General features: G+C 41.9%; 1 protein-coding gene across 1 annotated transcript in view; it reads left to right on the top strand.

Annotated features, from left to right (window-relative positions):
* IQGAP1 (IQ motif containing GTPase activating protein 1) overlaps positions 1 to 22,134 on the top strand; it is a 101,359-nt gene that overhangs the window by 242 nt on the left and 78,983 nt on the right. The window contains exon 2 of the mRNA XM_040642830.1: positions 1,684 to 1,783. Within this exon, the coding sequence (XP_040498764.1) occupies positions 1,684 to 1,783 (100 nt within the window). The remainder of the gene's footprint in view (positions 1 to 1,683; positions 1,784 to 22,134) is intronic.

Raw genomic sequence — 22,134 nt, 5'->3', positions numbered from 1 at the left:
GCGCCGGTTTCCCGGGGGCTCGGGCGGGCGGGAGGGTGCGGCAGGGCGGCTGCGGGCCGCGCGGACCCGGAAGAGCTGGCCTAGCCGGGCGGCGGGAGGGAGGGGTGGCGGGCGGCGAGGCGCCCAGCGCGGTGTCCGAGACGGTGGCGAGGACGCAGGCGGCCTCCTCGCCTGGGCGGGGGCGCCACGACCCGAGGGCCCCACCCAGCGCCTCCCGCTTCCCGGCGCGGCCGAGATTTGAAGGGGGGACGGCCTCGGGTGAGGTGGCAGGAGGCCGGGGCAGGGCGTGTCCCGGAGACCGGGGCTCCGCTCGCGCTTGGCGGGGAGGCGCTGCCCCGACTGCCGCCTGTGAGCTGGACCCCGGGTGCGGACCTGCCCGACCCCAGGCCAGCAGAGAGAGGCGGCTCCGGGCGGGCCACTTCAGCTTTCTCGGGTTTAGTTCCCTCGTCAGAATTTCAAAAATTAAAACAAGAAAGAAAAAAAAAAACCCCAACCCTATGACTTCCTCATTTTCTGAACCTCATTTTCTGTAGCTGTCCATGGGACGTCATTGAACCGTAGGAACGAGAGCTATACCACTGGCCGAAGGAGAATCCTTTGGAATTCTGAGATTTTGTTTTTAGTTTATATTCTCGGAATAATGGTCCGTTTTTAGGATAATTTCACTCAACAGTTATGTGTACGGTACTGTGTCACTTTGTGAAATTAAAGATGAGTAAGACCAGGCCCTGCCTTCCAAGAACCTTTTAATCAGAGAGGGACAGGTGTACAACCTAACGATGGTAAGGTGTAATAAAGATAAAAGGCGCTGAGCCAGCCAGGCAAAAGCAGTAGGGTGGGTGAGGAGGAGGGGCTTGGGGGAAGGCGGTGTGAACACAGGTAGCCACATTTCAACGGAGCGTTGAAGGATGTAGAGTTCGACAGGGCAGGGTGGGGTCAGAGAGGAAACTTCAGGAAAAAATGTGAATTAAGGTCTTGAAGGGTAGAAGGGCACAGTGGTGGGAGGAGGAGGGGCAGGGAGAGGGAGAAGAGTTTCCAAAAGTAAGGGCCAAATTGGGAAAGGCCTGAGTGCCATCCCAAGGAATTTGGAGTTTGGAGGCATACCCTGGGTGCCCATGAAGAAGTCAGATTGAGACAGACTGCCTGGGATTGAATCCAGTCCAAGTACTTCTTAGCGGTGGAGCTAAGATCACCCAGCCTGTTCCTTCATCTGGAAAACGGGAGCGATAATCACAGGATTATTGTGGGGCTTCAGTGAGAGGATGCATGTAAAATGCTTAGCACAATCACTGCCACTTAGTTCTCAGTGACTGTTGGCTTTGGTTATTAATAAAAAAGGGAAAACAACATGATCAGCTCTGTATTTAGAGTCTGGCAGATAGACCAGAACAAATTTGGGCCAAAATCTCAACTCAGTATTTTTCAAGAAACAATAAAATTTATTGTTTATATTGTAAATAATGTTTATGTTATCACACTTTTAAAAAGGGTAAGACGAAGGTAGTTGAAACCCCATAGTTCCTGTTTCAGGAAAGTCACTGCAGTATACCTGGCTGTCCACACGTCCGGGGACCCTGCCTCTCTAGGTGGCTAACAGGAATTTGATGCAGTGGCATTCTTTTATCTTTATCACTCAGAAAGGTTACAGATTCTTGTGTTTACATTCTTTCTTTCATGTTTTAGCTGTGCTGGATAATGAGAGACTCACTGCCGAGGAGATGGATGAGAGGAGACGTCAGAATGTGGCTTATGAGTACCTTTGTCATTTGGAAGAAGCAAAGAGGTAAAGACTGGCCGGCTGGAGAGGAGGGAGCTGTTATGGTGTGAACGCAGATAAAAATCTCTTTGAATGTGTTGTAGGTGTGACTGTAGGAGGCTGGTGGTTTGAAGGAGTAAGTATAGGTAGAATTCATGGGAGCAAGTAGCCTTGATGGCAGTTTCTTGTGAAACTCTCTGATGGGCACTTACCTATTCTGAAAAATTTCCAGATTTGTGTTGTTTGGTTTTGTGCTTATGATGCATGTTTTGGGCACTGCCAGCTATAGGGGAGAAATAGCAGTTTTGGTTTTTTTTGAAACTTTTTTTTTTTTTAAAGTAGGCTCCACACCCAACATGGGGCTTGAACTCAGCACCCTGAGATCAAGAGTCACATGCTTTATGACTGAGCCAGTTAGGCGCCCCAGAAATAGCATTTTTGAAGTTTGAAGTTCTTGGCCTTAATGTTTCACTGGTTCTTCACTAGTTTTGATTTATATATGAATTGGATTCATTTTCCTCTTGGTAGTGCTCTGGGAATAAGCCCATCCATGTGGCAATATTCAAAGTTTACCAGAGTCGGCATCCTCTGCATTCTTTGTGAAATGAACGTATAAGGGCAGTTTTCCTTTTTTCAGATGCTCCAAGACCTTGTGGTCTTATTCTTAGAGTGTCAGTTTGCTATCAGTGGTTCATTTCTTTCGTTTTGTTGCTTGTGTTCCTTTGCAAGGCCCCAGGGCAGATAGATGTAATTACAGATCATGTTTCCTATATGTGAGCTTCGGTGGAAAAGGCCAGCATGGGATAGCAAGAGGTATTTGTGATGAGTCTAATGAAAATCAGGGATGTTTCAAATGGTGCTAATAAACAAGAGTATTTTTGTTTGGTTTGGTTAATTCTGAAAATTTTAAAACACTATAGGCAAGTCCAGAGAACAATACAACAAACATCCTCGTATTCCTGAAGCTACAAGTGTTAGCCCTTTTCCTTTTTCTCTCAAAAGACACAGTTGGAGTCCCTTTTGTGTCCCTCCCTGGTCCCATTTTCCTTTTTTCTGTTCCTGGTGTTGCCTCTAACATGCTTTAGGTGTCTGGAATCCAGGCTGCTTTTCTGAGCTTTAAAGCTTTTCCTTTAGACTGGGAGGAGGGGATTAGTGGTGATATAGGTGGGGAGAATGATAATAACACTTGTTTTTCTGAATAGAAGGTTAGACAGCAGGAAGTGAATGTGTAATTAGAAAATGGGATGTTTCTCATACAAAGTTTGTAAGGGCCCCGTGGGGAGGGGGGGGATATTAGGTCCTCTGTTACTTAAACCGTGGACTAGATCTAGTTTTGGAAGGTCAAAGAATCTGAAAGCTGCAGCTGGTATCTGAGAGACCATCTTGTGCTCTGTGAAGCCTTTGGTATCTCTGTTGAGATGACCTAGGAATGAGAGGGAAGAACCCCAGTTCCCTTCCTTCCTCCATCTGAAGCAGTTCTGCTTTTGTTTTAATCTTGGGTTTCCACAGTAAAATTCCCTTTTAACAGAGGGTGTCTTGGCTGCCACTCCCTTGCTACCACTAATGTAGTTCAGCTACTCCTCTGCTTTAACACTTTCATTTCAGCGAGGACAGCAAAGCCTGAGTTTGCATGGTCTACTTGTAGTTTTCTTGACTGAGCAATAGTTTTTTGTTTTAAATCAATTCAGGGACCCCTGGTGGCTCAGTCAGTTAAGCATCTGCTTTAGGCTTAGGTCATGGACCCTGGGATCTAGCTCCCCATAGGGCTCCTTGCTCAGTGGGAGCCTGCTTCTCCCTCTCCCTCTGCCCCTCCCCACTGCTCGTGCTATCTCTCTTTCTCCAAAAAAAAAAAAAAAAAAAAAATTTCAATTCATACAGTGGCTCTTACCCAGTGTGTATGTTAGATCACCTGAACTTAAAAATGCAGGTATTTGGGCCTTACCACAGAGATTCGGGTTCAGTAATCTGGGCTGGAGGGTCTAGACTAACCTGTATGTTTTAAGTGCTTCCAGTGGTTCCGATGGGCCCTGTTACTTGAGAAGCAAGATTTAAAAGGCTTTTAGAACTCAGCCTTGGCCTGGGTTATGACAGCCTGACCAGAATGGTGCTTTCTGTCAGTCACATTTCCTTCTCCGAGTGCTGTAGTAGCAAGGCACATTTCCACCTACTCTGGGGTGCTTTCTTTTCTGTCACGGGTTTTTCCCAGAATAGAAAAGTAGCCTATTTCCTTTAACATCCATCATAACCTGGAGGGTTTTTTATTTGGACGCTTTTGCAAACTTGGGAAACGACCAAGGCAGTGAGACATTTGTGATACTCTTTATTTTTTATGCTTTGGGTTATAAGGAACGGTATAATAGTGGCATATTGCCCTCTTGGCCTGGCATCGTGGAAATGTGCCTGGTTTATTTTATGGAGGCAATCACAGGATGCGGTGGTGGTGGCTGTTGTTGTTTAAAGCTTCGATTAGAAAATCAACTTTGGAAGCGTGTATTTAGATTTCACTACCAGAGAGGGCTAGGAAGAAGCCTGGGGATGTCCTGCAGAGAAAAGAAGACTGACATCCCTACTGGCCATCTGAAGTGGATGCTGCCACCCCTAAAAAGTGTTTGAGGTAAACCACAGACAAATCACATGCCCTTCCGTATTAGCTGGGGCTTCAGCTCCCGTTGTGTTTCCTGCCCTGGTGAGCTGGGCTCTACTTCATGTGCTGCTAGGGCCCCACTTTCCCCTCTAGCGAGAGTCCAGTTTGCCTTTTCAGATTGGCCCCCATCCTGTTTCCTTCACAACCTCCGCGCCTCCCAAGTTGGAGGAGCCCCAGGGTCTGGAATTTACACCCCTTCCAAGTCCAGGAAGAAAGATCAGAGAGATCCAAGGGAGAAAAGGTTCCCCTCTTTAGTTCTATTTATAATACCGGTACTCCTCCCACTAAAAGCTCTCCCTTCTAGTACAGTGGCTCCATTGTGTATCCTAGGGCACTCCATTTTCTCCCGTACCTGTAATAGAGCTCTTTCGTGAGAAGAGAGGAGATTGTGTAGAGAGCGTGAATTTGAGTGCGTGGAGACAGTGAGTGTAAGAGTGTTTGTAGAGAGATGACAGTGTGTTGTGGGTGTGGGTTTGTGTTTCCCTCAAAGGTTAAGTGGGAAAATTTAGGAGTGGTTCCGTAAAAGTGTGCATTGGGAGTGGTTGGAAAAAAGAGAATATAGAGATTCTGCTTTTTCCTATTTTTTGGAGAGTAGCTTTAATAGGGAAGGTAATAAAATATCATCTGAGGATTTAGGGCTTTTTGCTAACGACTGCAGGGCAGACCAAGGACTTTTAATGTGGGTTTAATTTTATCTTTTTGCTGGTTCTGATTGTGCTTTACAGTTGCTTTGGCTAAGGAGCAGTTGTATGGTAGAGGTAACACTTTCACTTGGTCGAGGGAGGTAAAATTTAAGTACATGAGGTATGATTGGTGCTTGACTCTTGGTCAGGAGGAAGTAATAGGGGGAAAGGTCGGAATGTCCACGTGAGCAGCCCCAGGAAGAGAACACATCGGGCCCGGCAGAACAGGCAGTCTGCAGGTGAGGAGAATATCTATTCAGTTAGGTTAAAGGTCACAGTAAAAAGAGTAATCCCAGCAGTCTTCCAGTTTGACGATGAAGCATTCCTTCTTTTGGAGGCTTGCTCTCATGGGCCACCTTCCTCTTGCTGTGACCATACCCCAGCTGAAGGGGCAGGACATCCCTGCTCCCTTGTAGAAGGGGAGGTAGGGGCTCTGGCTGGTTGGAGACTGTAAGAGACGACACGGGATTAACAAGAGCTTAGCACTAGATAGAGACCCTCTTCTTTCTGTAATTTAGTGGAATTGAAAAAGTATCCTGAAAAGAAATCCGTTCTTAAGAACAAATTCTCTTTTGTGCATGTCTTTGTTGTTGGCATTGAACAGGATGGGCTCTTCAGATCTCTTCTCTTTATGGGATCAGAATTCCAGTAACATCTGGATATATCCAGGCTGGCACATGGTGATCTTGAAAACATGTTAAAGACATTTAAGATTAGGCAAGAAAATAAAAAATGGGTAGGTGAGGTGGCTCGGAGGAACAGCTTGCCCCCCCAGGTTCTAGAATTCTCAAATGGAGGAATATCACTTCATTTTTAAGAGGTTGACCCATGTTCTCCTATTATAGATGAGAAAGCTAATTTAATTGCCTCCTGAGGCCCTGTGTGAGTAAGGGGGCCACATAAATGTAGCTACTTAATGGAACTTTTGACTTCAAGCTGGGTACGTTCGTATATTCATAATTATTAAAGTGAAGTATGGGGTGGGCTTTAGTCTTAACTCTTTTTTTTTTAAGATTTTATTTATTTATTTGACAGAGAGCATGAGCAGGGAAGTGGCAGGCTGGGGGAGAGGGAGAAACAGGCTCCCCCCATATACTTAATTGACTGAGCCACCCATGCATCCCTAGTCTTAACTCTTAAAATGATGACACAGACAAGAAAACATCTATTCTCTTTTCTGAAACTTACCTTGGTGCACCTGCCTTGGATAGACTCAGTGGTAAGAAGTTGGTTGCATTTAAAAGTATATTTGTTGGGGGTGCCTGGGTGGCTCAGTCGTTAAGCGTCTGCCTTCAGCTCAGGGCGTGATCCCAGCGTTCTGGGATCGAACCCCACATCGGGCTCCTCCACTGGGAGCCTGCTTCTTCCTCTCCCACTCCCCCTGCTTGTGTTCCCTCTATCGCTGGCTGTCTCTCTCTCTCTCTCTCTCTCTCTCTCTCTGTTAAATAAATAAATAAATAAATAAATAAATAAATAAATAAATAAATAAAGTGTATTTGTTAAAAGTTATTCAAACTAAGAGTGCTTTTGCACATGGTAATAATGTTACAAATGGGAGGATTAGCTCCTAGTGTGGCTGGAAAAATCTTTTACTGCTATTTACCCTGGTGTAGCTGAGACACTTAGCAAAAGTTACAATTAAAAAAAGTAGAAAGTAGGAATGCCTGGGTGGCTCAGTCAGTTAAGCCTCTGCCTTCGGCTCACGTCATGATCCCAGGGTCCTTGCTCCGGCTCCTTGCTTAGTGGGGAGCCTACTTCTCCCTCTGCCTGCTGTTCGCCCTGCTTGTGAGTGTGCTCTTTCTCTCTCTCACTCTGACAAATAAATAAAATCTTTTTTAAAAAAAAATGTGGAGAGTAATCTGGTATATATTAGGTAGTCAGCTATCGTTGGTACTAAGCACTAAGTACTAAGAAAAGTCATATGACTATAGTCTCATAATACTTAAACTTAAATGAAATAGACATTTTAAAAGTCTGAACAAAACGTTTTTAAAATCTTGACTGTTGAGATACGTGAAGTGCAAAGAATGAGGACTTTCAGTTTTGGCAGGTGTGAGTTCTGATTCTGGTTTTGTAAGTTGTTTAACCTGAGGGAGTGAACCTAAGCTTGAACTTCGCAGAACGGAGATGCCCTTGTAGCTTACGGAGGTGCTGTGAGGGTTACGTGCCCGGCACAGTGTCTGAGATACGGTAGGCACTCAGTAGATGTATTGTTTATCCTGGTCCCTGGGGCAAAAGCAGATTTAATACAAAGATGATGAGGTATTAATAAACATTTCTGGAGAATGATCTGGGCACTTTCATAGTCCTAAAGGTTGGTAGCCCTAGTTTTTCACTTCAGACTTAAGCTTTTGTTTGGAAGGAAACGCCAGAAATAGAGGATACCTCTAGGGAGTGGAGTGGGGGTGGAGGGTGTGAGAAGACTGTTCCTTTTTATTTTAGTACCTGTGGGGGTGGAGGGTGTGAGAAGACTGTTCCTTTTTATTTTAGTACCTTTTGGTTTATTTATTTATTTATTTATTTATTTATTTATTTATTTATTTTTAAAAGATTTTATTTATTTATTTGACAGAGATAGAGACAGCCAGCGAGAGAGGGAACACAAGCAGGGGGAGTGGGAGAGGAAGAAGCAGACTCACAGTGGAGGAGCCTGATGTGGGGCTCGATCCCATAACGCCGGGATCACGCCCTGAGCCGAAGGCAGCCGCTTAACCGCTGTGCCACCCAGGCGCCCCACCTTTTGGTATATTTAAAACGCTTTTTACAACGATCATGAATTTTATAATAAAAAAGGAAGGGCTTAAGTAGAAGGAAAAACTCTACATCATTTTTAGATAGTTGCGTTTACAAATTTAGGTTTTTAAATTGCTGTATTGTCTTAATTACTATTTTCAGTGGTTACATAACATCCATAATTTATTTAGGCTATTCCAGTTTAAGATCATATTGCTTTGATTGATGGATAGTTTAAACATTTTCCCCACGTACCTGTTTATCAGTTTTATTTTATTATGCAAATTGTTGATGACGTTTGTCTAGTGGGGTCAGGATGTTGTTAACTTTCATGAGCTGTCTTATATGGACATCAACCCTATGTTGTATTTACTACCAACATTTTCTCTTAATTTTCCGTGTTATTTGTTTTTTTCACTGTACAGAAATTTTATTTTATTTTAATTTTTGGGGGAAGATTTTATTTTATTTTTTATTTTTATTTTTATTTTTGAAGATTTTATTTACTTATTTGGCAGAGAGAGAGAGACGGCCAGCAAGAGAGTGAACACAAGCAGGGGGAGTGGGAGAGGAAGAAGCAGGCTCCCAGTGGAGGAGCCCGATGTGGGGCTTGATCCCAGAACACGGGGATCATGCCCTGAGCCGAAGGCAGATGCTTAAAGACTGAGCCACCCAGGCGCCCCTGGAAGATTTTATTTTTAAGTGATCTCCACACCCATTGTGGGGCTCCAACCTACAGTCCCAAAATCTAGAGTTCCATGCTCCACTGACAGCCAGCCAGGTGCCCCTGTACAGAAGTTTTAAATTTTATGCAGTTTAGGTGTTAAATCTTTCTCTTTGTAATTTCTTCTATCAATTCAAAGCCTAGATAGTTTAATTTCTCTAAAACCTGCTAAAATGTAAAGTTTATATTGTTGGCTTTTCTTTGATTTAATGGTTTTTTGTTTTTTAAGAAATCTAGGTCTTTAAATCTCATGGTGTTTCTAAATTATTCTGTCATTTAAAAGCAATCTTGGGGCGTCTGGGTGGCTTAAGCTTCTGCCTCTGGCTCAGGTCATGATCTCCTGGGATTGAGCCCCCCCCCCCCCCCCCCGGCCCCCTCAGCAAGGAGTCTGCTTCTCCCTTTCCCTCTGCCTCCACTCCCACCTCAAGCTCTCTCTGTGTCAAATAAAAACAAAAAACAACAGAAAAAATAACCCACAATCTTTTTTTCTAGCTATTAACAATTGATATCTACTTTGTCAAATATTAAATTTTGTATAGTTCTGTTTTTAGACTCTATTCTTTCATGGCGAAGTATATTTCATTTTCCTTCTTTTTTTTTTTTTTTTTTTTAAAGATTTTATTTATTTATTTTGTGGGTGGAGGAGCAGAGGGAGAGAGAGAGAGAGACTCCCAAGCAGACTTCCCGCTGAGCGTGGAGCCTGCCCCGGGGCGCAGTCCCACTATCAGAGTGGAAACCAAAAGTCTGACACTCAACCTACTGAGCCACCCGTAGGTGGCTTTGAGGTGCCCCTATATTTCATTTTTCTTGAGAAAATGTGTAGGGCTTCATTTTCTTGTACTTACTGAGGAACTTCTAAATGAAGCTAACTTGATTATAGCTCCATGACAAGTAACTTTTTTTTTCTTTTTTTTACAATTTTTCATGATTTGAAACTTGAGAAATTCTTGTTTCTCTAAGTTTCCTTGAGTTACGCATTAGAGTTGATGTTGGCTTAGTAATTTTGACTGTAATGTGGAGACTCTTGATTTATGTTATCTTTTTTGTTTTAGCTCTAGGAAGTTGTTAAACCTTTAATAATTGGTTCTGATTTATTAGTTCTGTCTTGGGGTACCTGTTGGTAGGTTAAATCTATATAGTTTGTTTTATGGCTGTTCTTCATTTTGTCTATTTATGTTAAATCAACATTCTGGATAGGCATCTCACGTCTACCTTCTGATTTTACTAACTTGATTTTCTAAGGTCTTGATTTTTTTCCTGGTTCTGTTAATGGTAGTTGCTTTGTCCTGTGCAAGCAGTTTTCATTTTGGACTGTTAACTCCTTTTCCCTTTCTGTTCTCGTTAATAGATGTAATGGTCTCTAATTAGTTCATGAAGAATAGTGTGACACATATAGCATTCTTTTCAGGCAGAAAAAAAGGAGGTTGCAGCCAAAAGTTGGGTTAAATACTTTACCAGTTCCTCTTATTTTCAGTAGGTCTTGGAGTGGGTGTGACCACAGGAAACCAGTGTTAACTGACCAGCTAAGTGTATGGATTGTCTACCAGTCAAGGTTGGGAAAGTCTAACTGGGCTAAGTGGGCCATTCGTTTGATCGAATTTGGCATATATTTCTTCTGGTCTTTGAGGTCAGAGTAACAATTGTGTTTATATATTTTAATGTTCCCGGGGCGCCTGGGTGGCGCAGTCGTTAAGCGTCTGCCTTGGCTCAGGGCGTGATCCCGGTGCTCTGGGATCGAGCCCCACATCAGGCTCCTCCACTAGGAGCCTGCTTCTTCCTCTCCCACTCCCCCTGCTTGTGTTCCCTCTCTCGCTGGCTGTCTCTCTCTCAAATAAATAAATAAAATCTTTAAAAAAAAATAATAATGTTCCCAATGAAAAAATAGTAAAAATATATTTGAGGGCCTAGGTTGGCATATTCTAGGAATTTAATTTTCTGGCTTTGCATGGTGACCTGTCTCTGATTTCTGCACAATTTCTACTGCTTCAAAGTTAAGCGATTTGGCGATAGCTGTTGGTGGCAGGACCTGTTTTGAACATTTTTAAGCCATGTGGTATTTGACGGACTCCTAGCTGTTTCCAGTGGAGCTGCTAAATAAACCCCTTCACAGGAAGTATTTGTGTAAGAAAGTGCTGGTAGGCAAAGTGAGACCATCCGGAAGTGATTCATCTGACTGGGGCTGTTTGTTTAAAATTTGGGACTTGGTTGCCTAGAGACCGTATCTTTGAGCAAACTGAGTGAAGTGCCACTTGAATGCAGAGGTTCTGTTGCCTACCTGATGGATTCAGGACTCTGCCACTTGATTTTTCTTCTAGAGGAGCTCCTGGAACTCTGATTGATCCCTGTGCCTTCATTGATGCCCTCACACACTGTGCCTTGACAGTGTGTGAATCAAACATCTTAAACATACAACAAGTGGAAGATCTGGTTAATGTTTTACTTTGAAGAAAAAGTTTACTTGCTTAAGCTTGAATGTTGTTTTAAATTTTTTTTTCTTCTAATTCTGTGTCGGGAAGAATTACTTTGTTATTTTTTAATAAGGCATTTTATTACAGAAACCTCAATACTTAAGATACTTTTACAACAGCTAAAAGGAAACTAAAACCCCAAAACCCCAAAACCCAACCCTGCAATTTGCAAGGACGTCATGCTAGAAGATATTTTCTCTCTGCCCCAAGATCATTGTCCTCCTCTGCTGCTTCATTGTCATCCTCTGGACCGTTTATTGAGCACTTATTATACTCGAAGCACCGTGCTAAGCACTTTATATGTGTTGTCTGACCAGTCTTCTTGCAGCCCCATGAGGTGCGTATTCTTATCTACGTTTAACAGAAAGGAAAGCAAAGCTCTAGAGGCTGACTTGCCCATCTAGTAAGTGGTAGATCCGGATTTCAGGTTTGCCAAGTACCTTACCAGGTCAGTCTGCCACTGCAGTCCTGCTGCTTCTAAAAATACTGACAGCGACAGTCACTGCCGGTAATGAAGCAGAATGATGGTGTACTTGATACACAGCACGACTGTGAGCTAGGCATTATTTTTATTTTAAAGAGGGAAGAAAATGAATTAGTATTCTTTGTCTGACGGTCTTGTAACTGTGCGGTTCCGAGCCCAGCTCTGTGCGACACCAGTACTGGTTCTGGCAGCCTCTATTGGCTCAGAAGGGACAACATTTAAGTCCACCATTTAAGTCAGCTGGTTCCCAGAGATATTAATTACCAGGCTGTGTGACAGGCGAGGTAGTGTCAGCACCTGCCTGCCACTAACTGCAGTCTCTGGCCTGTTGCTCTGACTGTACAAGGACAGTTCTCCCATTTGTCTCATGTCTCGTTTTGTTTTGCTTTGTCTCGTATCTTTGTGTCTAACTAGAGTGTTGGACTCTGTCTTATACTCTCTTTGTTCAGTGCAGAGCTAAAGATAGTGATGCACGTATGTAAGTAGCTGTTAAATGTTGATTGGTAAAAGATTAATTCATGCTTTGAGAGATGTAGTAAACCTAGGGCCGCCCAGCTGGCTCAGTCAGTGGAGCGTGCAACTCTTGATCTTAGGGTCGTGGGTTTGAGCCCCATGTTGGGTGTAGAGATGACTTAAAAAGTAAAATCTAAAAAAAATATATGATAAACATAAAATCTAAGTGAAGTGATTTTTATAGGTGTCTAGAAATACAATACTGGTCTTTGATAAATGTATATGTTTAACTTTTTTGACCTAACTCTTGCTCACTAAGACTATTTCCCTGAAGTGGAAATGGATCCAGTAGAGATGATACAGTAAAATATGGGGACTCTGGGGAGGCCAGAGAGTTCCCAGTTGGTTTTCTTGTTCATAACCTGGTATCTGCTTTTGATTCAGCTTAGAAAGGCATTTCTTCTTCCCAGTTGCTTGTTTTTTAGATAATGACCTCATGCAGACAGGAGTGGCAAATTGGATTGGAAATTGCCTAGGATCGTTTGGCAAGAGCTGTATTTTTTGGTGTTGTGGGTGGAGGAAAGTCCTGTCTAAAGGCCTCTATTTCTTCTTTACTCAGAATACCTTCCTGTTGACTCATTGGAAATCATAACGAAAAGCAGAAGGAGCATTGGAGAGGCAGCTGCCAGCCAGGGCTTGGCTTCTGTTGGGGTAGATGTTTGGGGACTGAGGATGCTGGCTTTAGGCTAAATTGTGAGACTTTTGTAGCGGAAGGAAAATACTATTATTGTGATGGGTATTTATCCAGAAGGTAGAAAGTATCCACCTGTTTCTAGGGATCATTAATTGGCCACATGAAAATAAAAATATTTTCTTGAACTGGATTAATTAGTATTCCTAAAAACGGAAGCAGAAGGAACTGAAGTATAAAAGGAGGGAATGGGGCAAAATTAGAAAAGGAAAAATTGAAAAGAAGGAGGAAAAACCTATGATTATTATAGAAGAATGATATAAAAATAATTTAAATAGAAAAAGCTTTACAGTGTAGCCAGTCATTTCATTACAAATAACATAAGCGGGGTGCCTGGGTGGCTCAGTCGTTTAAGCGTCTGCCTTCAGCTCAGGTTGTGATCCCGGGGTCCTGGGATGGAGTCCTGCATTGGATCCTGGCTCAGCAAGGAGCCTGCTTCTCCCTCTGCCTCCGCTGCCTGCTCCCCCTGCTTGTGCTCTCTCTGTTACATAAAAACAAACAAACAACCCCCCCCCCCAATAACATATGCAGATCAGATGACCTTTAGAACAGCTAAAAGGAAACAAAATTTACTTACTACTTACAGGATTCTTGTAACAAAATGTTTTTCTGCCCCTAAAGTATACTGTTCTGTCATTAGTTTGGACAGTGTTTCTTAATCATTGAATTGGTAGTGCTAAGCAGTGGTTTGACTTTGAGGGTTTTCTTTTAAAAACTTGAGAATTCCCACACAAAAATATTTTTTAGGCAGATTTTAGTTTTTTGATTAAAACTTTTTACTTGGGGCGCCTGGGTGGCTCAGTCGTTAAGCGTCTGCCTTTGGCTCAGGGCGTGATCCCAGCGTTCTGGGATCGAGCTGCACATCAGGCTCCTTCGCTGAAAGCCTGCTTTTTCCTCTCCCACTCCCCTGCTTGTGTTCCCTCTCTCGCTGGCTGTCTCTCTCTGTCAAATAAATAAATAAAATATTAAAAAAAAATAAAAAATAAAACTTAATCATTAAAAAATATATAATACATGAACCCGTTACTTAGAGGCTCTGCTAGGGTGGGTATACAGGGGGGAAAAAAGTCTGTGTCTCAGCCCCCCAGTTTTTCCCCAGATGGAACCACTGTTAGGCATATGTGTGCTTCAATATTCAGTGCACACAGATAGAAGTCACTTATTTCCTTGTTCAGAAACTATAGTGCGCTATGCACTCTGCTTTGCATCTTGGGACTTAACTCCTTGTGGGGACGTGAGAGTGCCCGTGTTTGTCTTCACAGTTGCCCAGTAGTTGTTCAGGGTATAGATTTAATCTGCCAGTGCACATTTCCCCCCAGCTTTGCTGTTACAGTGTTGTCGTTAGCAACTTCGTATGTTTGCCGTCTTACACTTGTGAGCATTCTTGTAAGATACATTTCTAAGAGTGGAATTTTGGAATCAAAGGGAATGTGTGCATTTAGTTTTATAAGTATTGTCAACTTTCTCTGTGTTTCGGTTGTACCATCCTCAGTATATGAGAGGGCTGCTTTACCCATAATTTTACCAACCTGGAGTATTGATAGTTTTTTGAATATTTGCGAATTTTGTGGGTGAAAATGGTATTTCGTTGTAGTTTCATTTTCAGATTATCTAATTTTGAGTGAAGCTGAGCATCTTTTTTTAAAAATTCTTATTAAATTTTTATTTATTTATTTGTTTATTTATTTAAAGGTAGGCTCCACACACAATGTAGGGCTTGGACTTAAAACCATGAGATAATGAGTCACATGCTCTATGGACAGAGCCTGCCAGGCATCCCTAAGCATCTTTACATGTGTTTAAAAGCCATTTGTATTTCCTTTTCTGTCAACTGTTACAGTAGAATCCTTTGCTCATTTCTCTGTTGAGTCATTGGCTTTTCTTTTCAGATTTTATTTATTTATTTGAGGGGGAGAGTGCAAAAGAGCAAGCACAAGTGAGTTGAGGGGCAGGAGGAGAAGCAGACTCCCCGCTGAGCCGGGAGGCCGATGTGGGGTTATCCTGGGATCATGACCTTAGCTGAAGGCAGACACTTAACCGATGAACCACCCAGGTGCCCCATGTTACTGGCTTTTCTTACTGATTTGTAGGAGCTCTTTATATATTGTGGGAATTGACTCTTTGGATGCTATATGTGGAGTAAATAATCCAGCTTTCCCTTTAACTTTTGACTTTAAGGTCTTAAAAATAATTTAGAATTTTATTTTATTATTTTTAAAAATAATTTAGAATTTTAAAACATGTTTGATTTTATAATTTTTAAAAATTTTTGGCTTTTAGGCTTTATATCATTTTAGAGAGTCCTTATTTATACTGATAATATATAGTAACATTCCCCTGTGCTTGCTTCTAGTATTTTTACGATGTAAAGATTTTTTAACATGTAACCCTTTGATCCATTTTGAATTATTTTTGATGTGAGGAGTGAGGTAGAGATCCTGCTTTATTTATTTATTTTCTCTAGATGATGTTTGGATAATAAATATTGAGCGTCAGTATGGCTCTCTCATGAAATGTGCTCTCGAGTTTGCCATGCTCTCTAGTCTGTGAATTGAGATCTTAATTTTTTTTTTTTTTTTCAGAGCAAGACAGGTTCAGCTGTTGAGATTTCTGAAACATAAAAAGATCATTTAAGACAAATTGGCTGGAATTTTCCAGAGTACTTTCAAGCAAGTTGTATTGTGCCATAAAAAAAGATAAGCAGTGTGTAATGAAGCTGGCATTGAGAAAACAGGTTTTAGATTAACAGCTTTGGCATATATACTGTGAAGAGATGAATCAACTTGCCAAACTAACAATTTATTCTTTGTGTTAAAGGAGAGTATAATTCAGGAGTTGAAAACTCTGTGGCTGACTCTAGATCACTCTTGAGGTGTATTCTATTAATGAGTGCTGTGACACTAAGAAAGAAAGGGTTTAGTGGTCAAATTTCAGAAATTATGGATTAAGCCAAATTAAACAGATTATTTAACTTGTGGATTATATAGACTCTTTATCATGGGCTGTAAATTCTGACTCTTCAAGGGAGAAGATAGTGTAGGCAATATTTCTCAAACCTAGTTTATTATCATACTCTTCTCACAGACCATATTTCTTAGGACTGGTGTTCTAGAGTTGTTTTTTTTTTTAAGATTTCATTTATTTATTTTAGAAAGAGGGAGGGAGTGAGAGCGTAAGTGGGGCAAGGGGCAGAGGGAGACTGAGAACCTCAAGCAGACTCCCTACTGAGCACAGAGCCAGTTGCAGGGCTGGATCTCAGGACCCAGAATGAAGACCTGAGCCGAAACCAAGAGTCCAGTTCTTAACTGACTTAGCCACCTGGTTCCAGAACAGGCACCCCTGTTCCAGAATATATTGGTTTGGGAAATGCTGTTTTTTGCCAGAATAATGGATTTGAGGGACTATTTCAAGTAAGAATTTGGGGCGTGTTCATAGTCAGTTCTCAACATTTATATGTTTTATCTGTAGTTTCTTTCTATTCTCGAGTTCTCATGTTCTTGACTTAGCTTAAATTAAAGCCATTATTGTAGGTATAATTGCTCAGCTGTCATCAGTGATCTTTAAGGCATTAGGCAGAACAGAAGGGTGGTTTGTTTGCTTTTTTTTTTTGTTGTTGTTTTGTTTTGTTTTTAGGAATGTGGTTTTTAAAAGTGAAGGAGGGCAAATATACTGATTATTTAAAAGGAAAAGAAGGTATCACAAATTCTAGTCTAGCGAATTAGTCTCGGGCTGAATTCCTAGCATAGCATCAAATAGATGGCTTCTGAGCACTTAGTGAGGAAAGAAGTGATGCTTAGGAGTCAACCAGGACTCCCTGAGACAAGCCCTTTCACATTAACATCATTTCCTCTTGGACAGGGTCACCAGAGTGGTGAATCAGAGAAACACAGTAATGTCTAGGTTTTAGCAAGGCATTTGCAAGTATGTCTCATGAAACTTTAGTGACAAGTTGGATAAATGTGGATTAGGTTGTAAGGTAGTTAAGATTTATAGCCAGTTGAATAAACCATATTAAAAAAAGAGCTGCTAGATTAGGACTGACTGCTTAATGGGTGTGGGTTTTCTGGTGGTGAAAATTTTCTGGAATTAAGTAGTCATGGTGGTTGCACAACATTGTGAATATACTAAAAAAAACATTGAATTGCACACTTTAAATTGATTAAACATGGTGAATTTATGTTGTATGAATTTTATCTCAGTGAAGAAGGAGCTGTTAGGTTTTAAATTCAAAGAAAGCTCTCTGGGGCATGTAACAAGTAAAACATTTTTATTGGAACTTACCAGTGATGTGTATTGATTGAATTTGAGTTTGATTTTTTTGCTGGAGGGGTGGCTAATATACTGCATGAAAGTTCTGATTTCAGAATACCTTGGATCTAATGATGAGATTTAATAGTGATAACATGTGACATCCTACACTGGGGTTCCAAAATGGAGTGTCTAGGTACAGGATAGAGAGAGTAGTTGCATTTATGTGAGTAGCATTAGTGGGAAAATTGAACAAAATGGAACGAATCTGTGTTGTTTATCAACTCATTAATAGAAATGTGGTATATGCAAAAGAAAGAGGTGGTTCTGTTGTCCTCTGCATTGGTCATAGGCTACCTGAAGTTGGTCTTCAGGTCTGGAGGCCATAATTTAAGAGGGACCTTGATGATAGTNAGGAATGATAGATAGTGGTGGGATTCTTTCACACCCACAGCAGGCACTGCTGATAGATCAGAGTCCTTTTCAACATAGAGCCTGAGGAACCACCCCCAATCAGTGGGTGTTGATCCGCTGGTTGAGACTTGGTTATTGCTCAAGGCCTAGTGCATGTTGAATGAACCTGACCAGGATGATAAAAGGTCTATAAATTATGATGTATGAAGAATCATCGAAAGGACTGCGATTATTTAATATGGAGACAAGATTTAGGGGGACTATAGAAACGTAGAGTCTCAGAAGTGCAATCTGTCATCCAGTATAGGAATTCATTCAACTGTTAGCATTTTGCCTACATTATTTTTTTTTAAGATTTATTTATTTGAGAGAGTTATTGCGAGAGTGCAAGCACGTGCCCAGAGGGGAGGCGGAGAAGGAGAGGGAGAGGGAGAAAGTGTCTTAAGCAGATTGCACTGAGTGCAGAGCCTGAAGCAGAGCTGGATCTCATGACCCTGAGATCACAACCTGAGCCGAAACCAAGTCGGACACTTAACTGACTGTGCCACCCAGGCATCACAACATTTTACATACGTTGTTAGAAAAAAATCCCTGAAAAATGGAAGAGAGGTTCAGTTTATCATGTGTGGTACCAGAAGAACAGAACCAGGCAGTGGAAATCCGCTTAATATGAGGAACTTTTTCTTTTCTTTTTTTTTAAGATTTTATTTATTTGAGAGAGAGAGAGAACAAGCAGGGGGAGCGGCAGGCAGAGGGAGAAGGAGAACCAGACTCCCGGCTGAGCAGGGAGCCTGATGCAGGACTTGGTCCCAGGACCCTGGAATCAACCTGAGCCGAAGGCAGACACTTAACTGACTGAGCCACCCAGGCCCCAAATACTCCAAATATGAGGAACTTTATAACAATAAGAAATTTCCGGAAAAAAAAAATCCCAAAAAATCTGCTTTGGAAAAATCCATGTTGCAGGAGATTTTCAAGCATAGACCGTATAACAGTTGATGGAAGATTTTGTTCTAATCTAAGTACTTTCTTGAGTTACTTAAAACAGTTTTTATTTTCATTTCCTGTGTTAAGAGGTATTTTTATTTTAAATGCCTTGATAACATTTTTTTTTAAAGATTTTATTGATTTATTTGAGAGAGAGAGCCCACACAAGAGGGGGGAGGGGTAGAAGGAGAAGCAGACTCCCTGCTGAGCAGGGAGCCAGATGTGGGACTTGATCCAAAGACCTGAGCTGAAGGCAGGGATCATGCCCTGAGCTGAAGGCAGATGCTTAACCGACTGAGCCACCCAGGTGGCCCCAAATGACTTAATAACATTCTATTGCTCTTTTTTTTTTTCCTGACATGGCTAAAAGAGTGGGGAAAAGCAGTTCATCTAAAATACAATAGGTAGAAAGCATTTCTGGGCTCCCCCTTGTTCAGGACCCTCTAATAAAACTGCAGAAGATGGCGAGAGTTTAACCCAGGCCTGTCCTTAGGGGTTTACAGATTAATTGGACAGATAGGGCATCACCATTTCAGAAGTTACTCAGCATCAAAGGCTGAAAGGACTTACTAATGTCACAAGACAATCTACGGCTGCCAATGAAATGATGCAGTTAAATGTGTGAGAGTTTAGATGAGGGAAAGATTATTTTATGGTTGAGTTTTGCAAGATAAGCTGAATTAGAAGGGAGAGAAGGCAAAGCATGAATATACATATTTTTGTGTTTCTTTAGAGTTGAGACTGTCTTTTTTGGCTTCTTGGTATCCAGGAGCACCCCTTCCACAGTGCTCTTCCACAAAGTAGGTGCTCAGGAATGTGCATGTAAATGGGTGCAAAGCTGTGTAGAGTGTGGGGTTTGGGGTGGTTAAGAGAGTTTCAGTATTGTGGGGATAAGAGCTTAGGATTATTTTTAAAGTTATTATTTGGCTGTGATTGAGACCTCCGTGCTATAATCCTGAAGCAAGAGGAAAGGAACAGTTAGTGTTGTTCAGCAGCTATTTACTGAGCACCATCCTTCAGACATAGAACAGGATCCCACCCGTATATACTTAAATAATTATATTAAGAGGTAAAGAGATAAAGAGATATATTAAGAGGTAAAGTTTAGAGGAAGTTTGGAGGAAGGAGAGCTTATTTCCAAGGGTAGATCATGGAAGAGTGCATGGAGGAGGTGACTTTTAAAAGTAACATTTGAATTGTCAGATGGGTGAGGCCAATTGAAAATTTTACCAGATCTTTATCCTTAGTAGTCATCTCCAACCCTAGCTTCTCATAATCTGGCTTGATGACCTTTACTCTCTCCACAAACTCTCAATTTCTCTGACCCTAACAAATTTATCCCATCTCATTTAGCATGCCAGCTTGACCTTCCGTGTAGTAATGGGAGAAGTATCTTTCTTCCTAAGACTCAATCTTTTTTTTTTTTTTTTTTTAAGATTTTACTTAAGAGAGAGAGGGCGTGAGATCGAGAGAGTACAAGCAGGGGGAGGGGCAGAAGGAGAAGCAGATTCCCCGCCTGGCAGGGAGCTGTACGTGGGACTTGATCCTGGGATCATGACCAGAGTTGAAGGCAGATACTTAACTGACTGAGTCACCCAGGCACCCCAAGACTCACTCTATCTTCTGTGTGTGGTTTGGATCGTATCCCTTCTTGTCTTCTAGGGTCCTCATTCCAGTATTGTTTCCTTAACTATAGCTTACATTTTTTTCTGCTGATTTTTTTCTCTGTAGCACATAAACGTCCTCATCCATTCAAGATCTACTCCCTTAATACTAGGCCCTACTCTGATATTGTCCCTTCTTTTTTCCTTCAGGAAAAACTCATCTTTACTCCCCCAGTCCACTTCTTTAACTTAACTCCTGTGGGTGTGCTTTTGCACCCTCCTTCCCCCCTCTGAAATTTCTCTTGCTCGAATCACTGATGACCTAATTGTTATGTCCGTTGGAAAATTTTCAGTACTTTTTTTTAATACGAGAGATAGAGAGAGAAGGAGAGAGCGTGCACACACACACATGGAATGGGGAGGGGCAAAGGGAGAGGGCCTTAAAGAATCTTAAGCAGGCTGCATGCCCAGTGAGAGGCCAGTGTGGGGCTCGATCTCCCCACCCTGAGATCATGGACCTGAGCTGAAATCAGGAGTCAGATGCTTAACTGACTGAGCCACCCAGGCGCCCCAGGATGTATCTTTCTTAATCTCAGTGGCATATGACACTCTAGTATGTTCACTTGATGAAATTTTCTTCCTTTTAACTGGGTAGCTTATACTTTCTGAATTTTGACCTTCGTATATATATTGCCTATTTAAGAAAGTAAATTCAGGTAGCACCTCCTCCAGGGAGCTCCTGCCCTTACTCCAGGTCTGAGTTAGATGCTCCTCTCTTGTGTTTCCACCCCTCCTCACCACCGGATCTTTTTTTATAGCTTTTCACAGTATATTGTAAATGCCTGATACTTTTCCCTGATATACTGTGAGCTTCAGAGGGCAAGGGGTATGTCCTTAATGGTATGACAGTTAACCCGTCCTCCTGATCTGTTCTCACCAAGTACTAGATCTGAAAATTAAATTTTTGACCTATGACTTGCTCTGCAGGCTCTCCTTGTTCCCCTGGGGCCCTAGCAGCTGCAGCAGTAGGCCGTGGTGGCTGAGACTTGCTTTTGCAAAGAAATACGTACCTGTCTTCTGCCTTGTAGAGGACTCGCACCTGTTTCTTTCTTACACGCTGCTCACAGCAGTACCTGGGCTGCAGCTGCTGAGATTTAATATCATCTGAGTTTAACTCAGTTTGAAGATTTTGTTTTTTTCATTTAAGGTTAAAAGGTCTTTCACGCTTTGTAATAAATGGTAAAGTAGAGACGGAGGGCTTGATAGATTAAACGTGGTGATGTTTCCCTGGGCTCTGCATCTGAAGACTCTGGGAGTGAGCAGTTAATCCCAGGGACTTTAAAAAAAAAAAGTCGTTGAAGTAATAATTTACATGCCATAAAGTCTCCTATTTTTTAATGTACAACTTAATGATTTTTAGTAAATTTACCAAATAATGCAATTGTCACTGTAGTGTAGTGTCCATCACCCCAGTAAGAACAGGGACTCTTGAAATACAATAACCCTTAGACATTTAATTTCGGCATGTAGACTTGACACAACTTACCCAGTTCAGCAAAGAGTAAAAATTACTTGCTCAGAAATGGGTCTGTGTTAGGTATCAAGAAACACAGAGGTAAAAATAAATTACTTAAGAAAAAAGTTTCCCTTCTGTTTCTCACTCAGATTGGCTTAATTTATACTCAAGTTTCTTTTAAAGCAGACACTATCAAGGTTTCTCATGTGCTTGCATGGGTTGGAAAACAAGCTTTTATCATTTCTTACCTGGATGACTGCTGGTACTTCCCTAGGTCTTCCTCACCCTTCAGCGATCCCTCCTCCTCATCCATGCTGCTTGGAGTGATCTCTCAAGTTATATCCCATCACTTCATTCCTCCCTGAGTTCAAGACCTGAGCTGAGCTCAAGAGTTGGATGCTCAACTGACAGCCACTCAGGAGCCCCTGATCACTTCATTCCCGTTTCAAATCCTTCAGAGGGTCTGCACATTGTCTTCCCTTGGTCTGACATGTTCGTCCCCCCGAACACCACCACCACCACCACCACCCTACCGCACACACAGTCCTTTAAGACCTAAATGCCGTTTTCGCTGAGAAACTAGCCCTAATTCCCTTCCTTCTTCAGGTGGTGGTTAGTTCTTTATTGAATACTCTGCATTTATTTTTCTTAAGACTCGTTTCTGCCACA

The sequence above is a fragment of the Ursus maritimus genome, unplaced genomic scaffold, assembly GCF_017311325.1.
Source record: "Ursus maritimus isolate PB19 unplaced genomic scaffold, ASM1731132v1 scaffold_27, whole genome shotgun sequence".
NCBI classification, from domain to species: Eukaryota; Metazoa; Chordata; class Mammalia; order Carnivora; family Ursidae; genus Ursus; species Ursus maritimus.
This window is presented reverse-complemented; position numbering and strand designations above follow the sequence as displayed.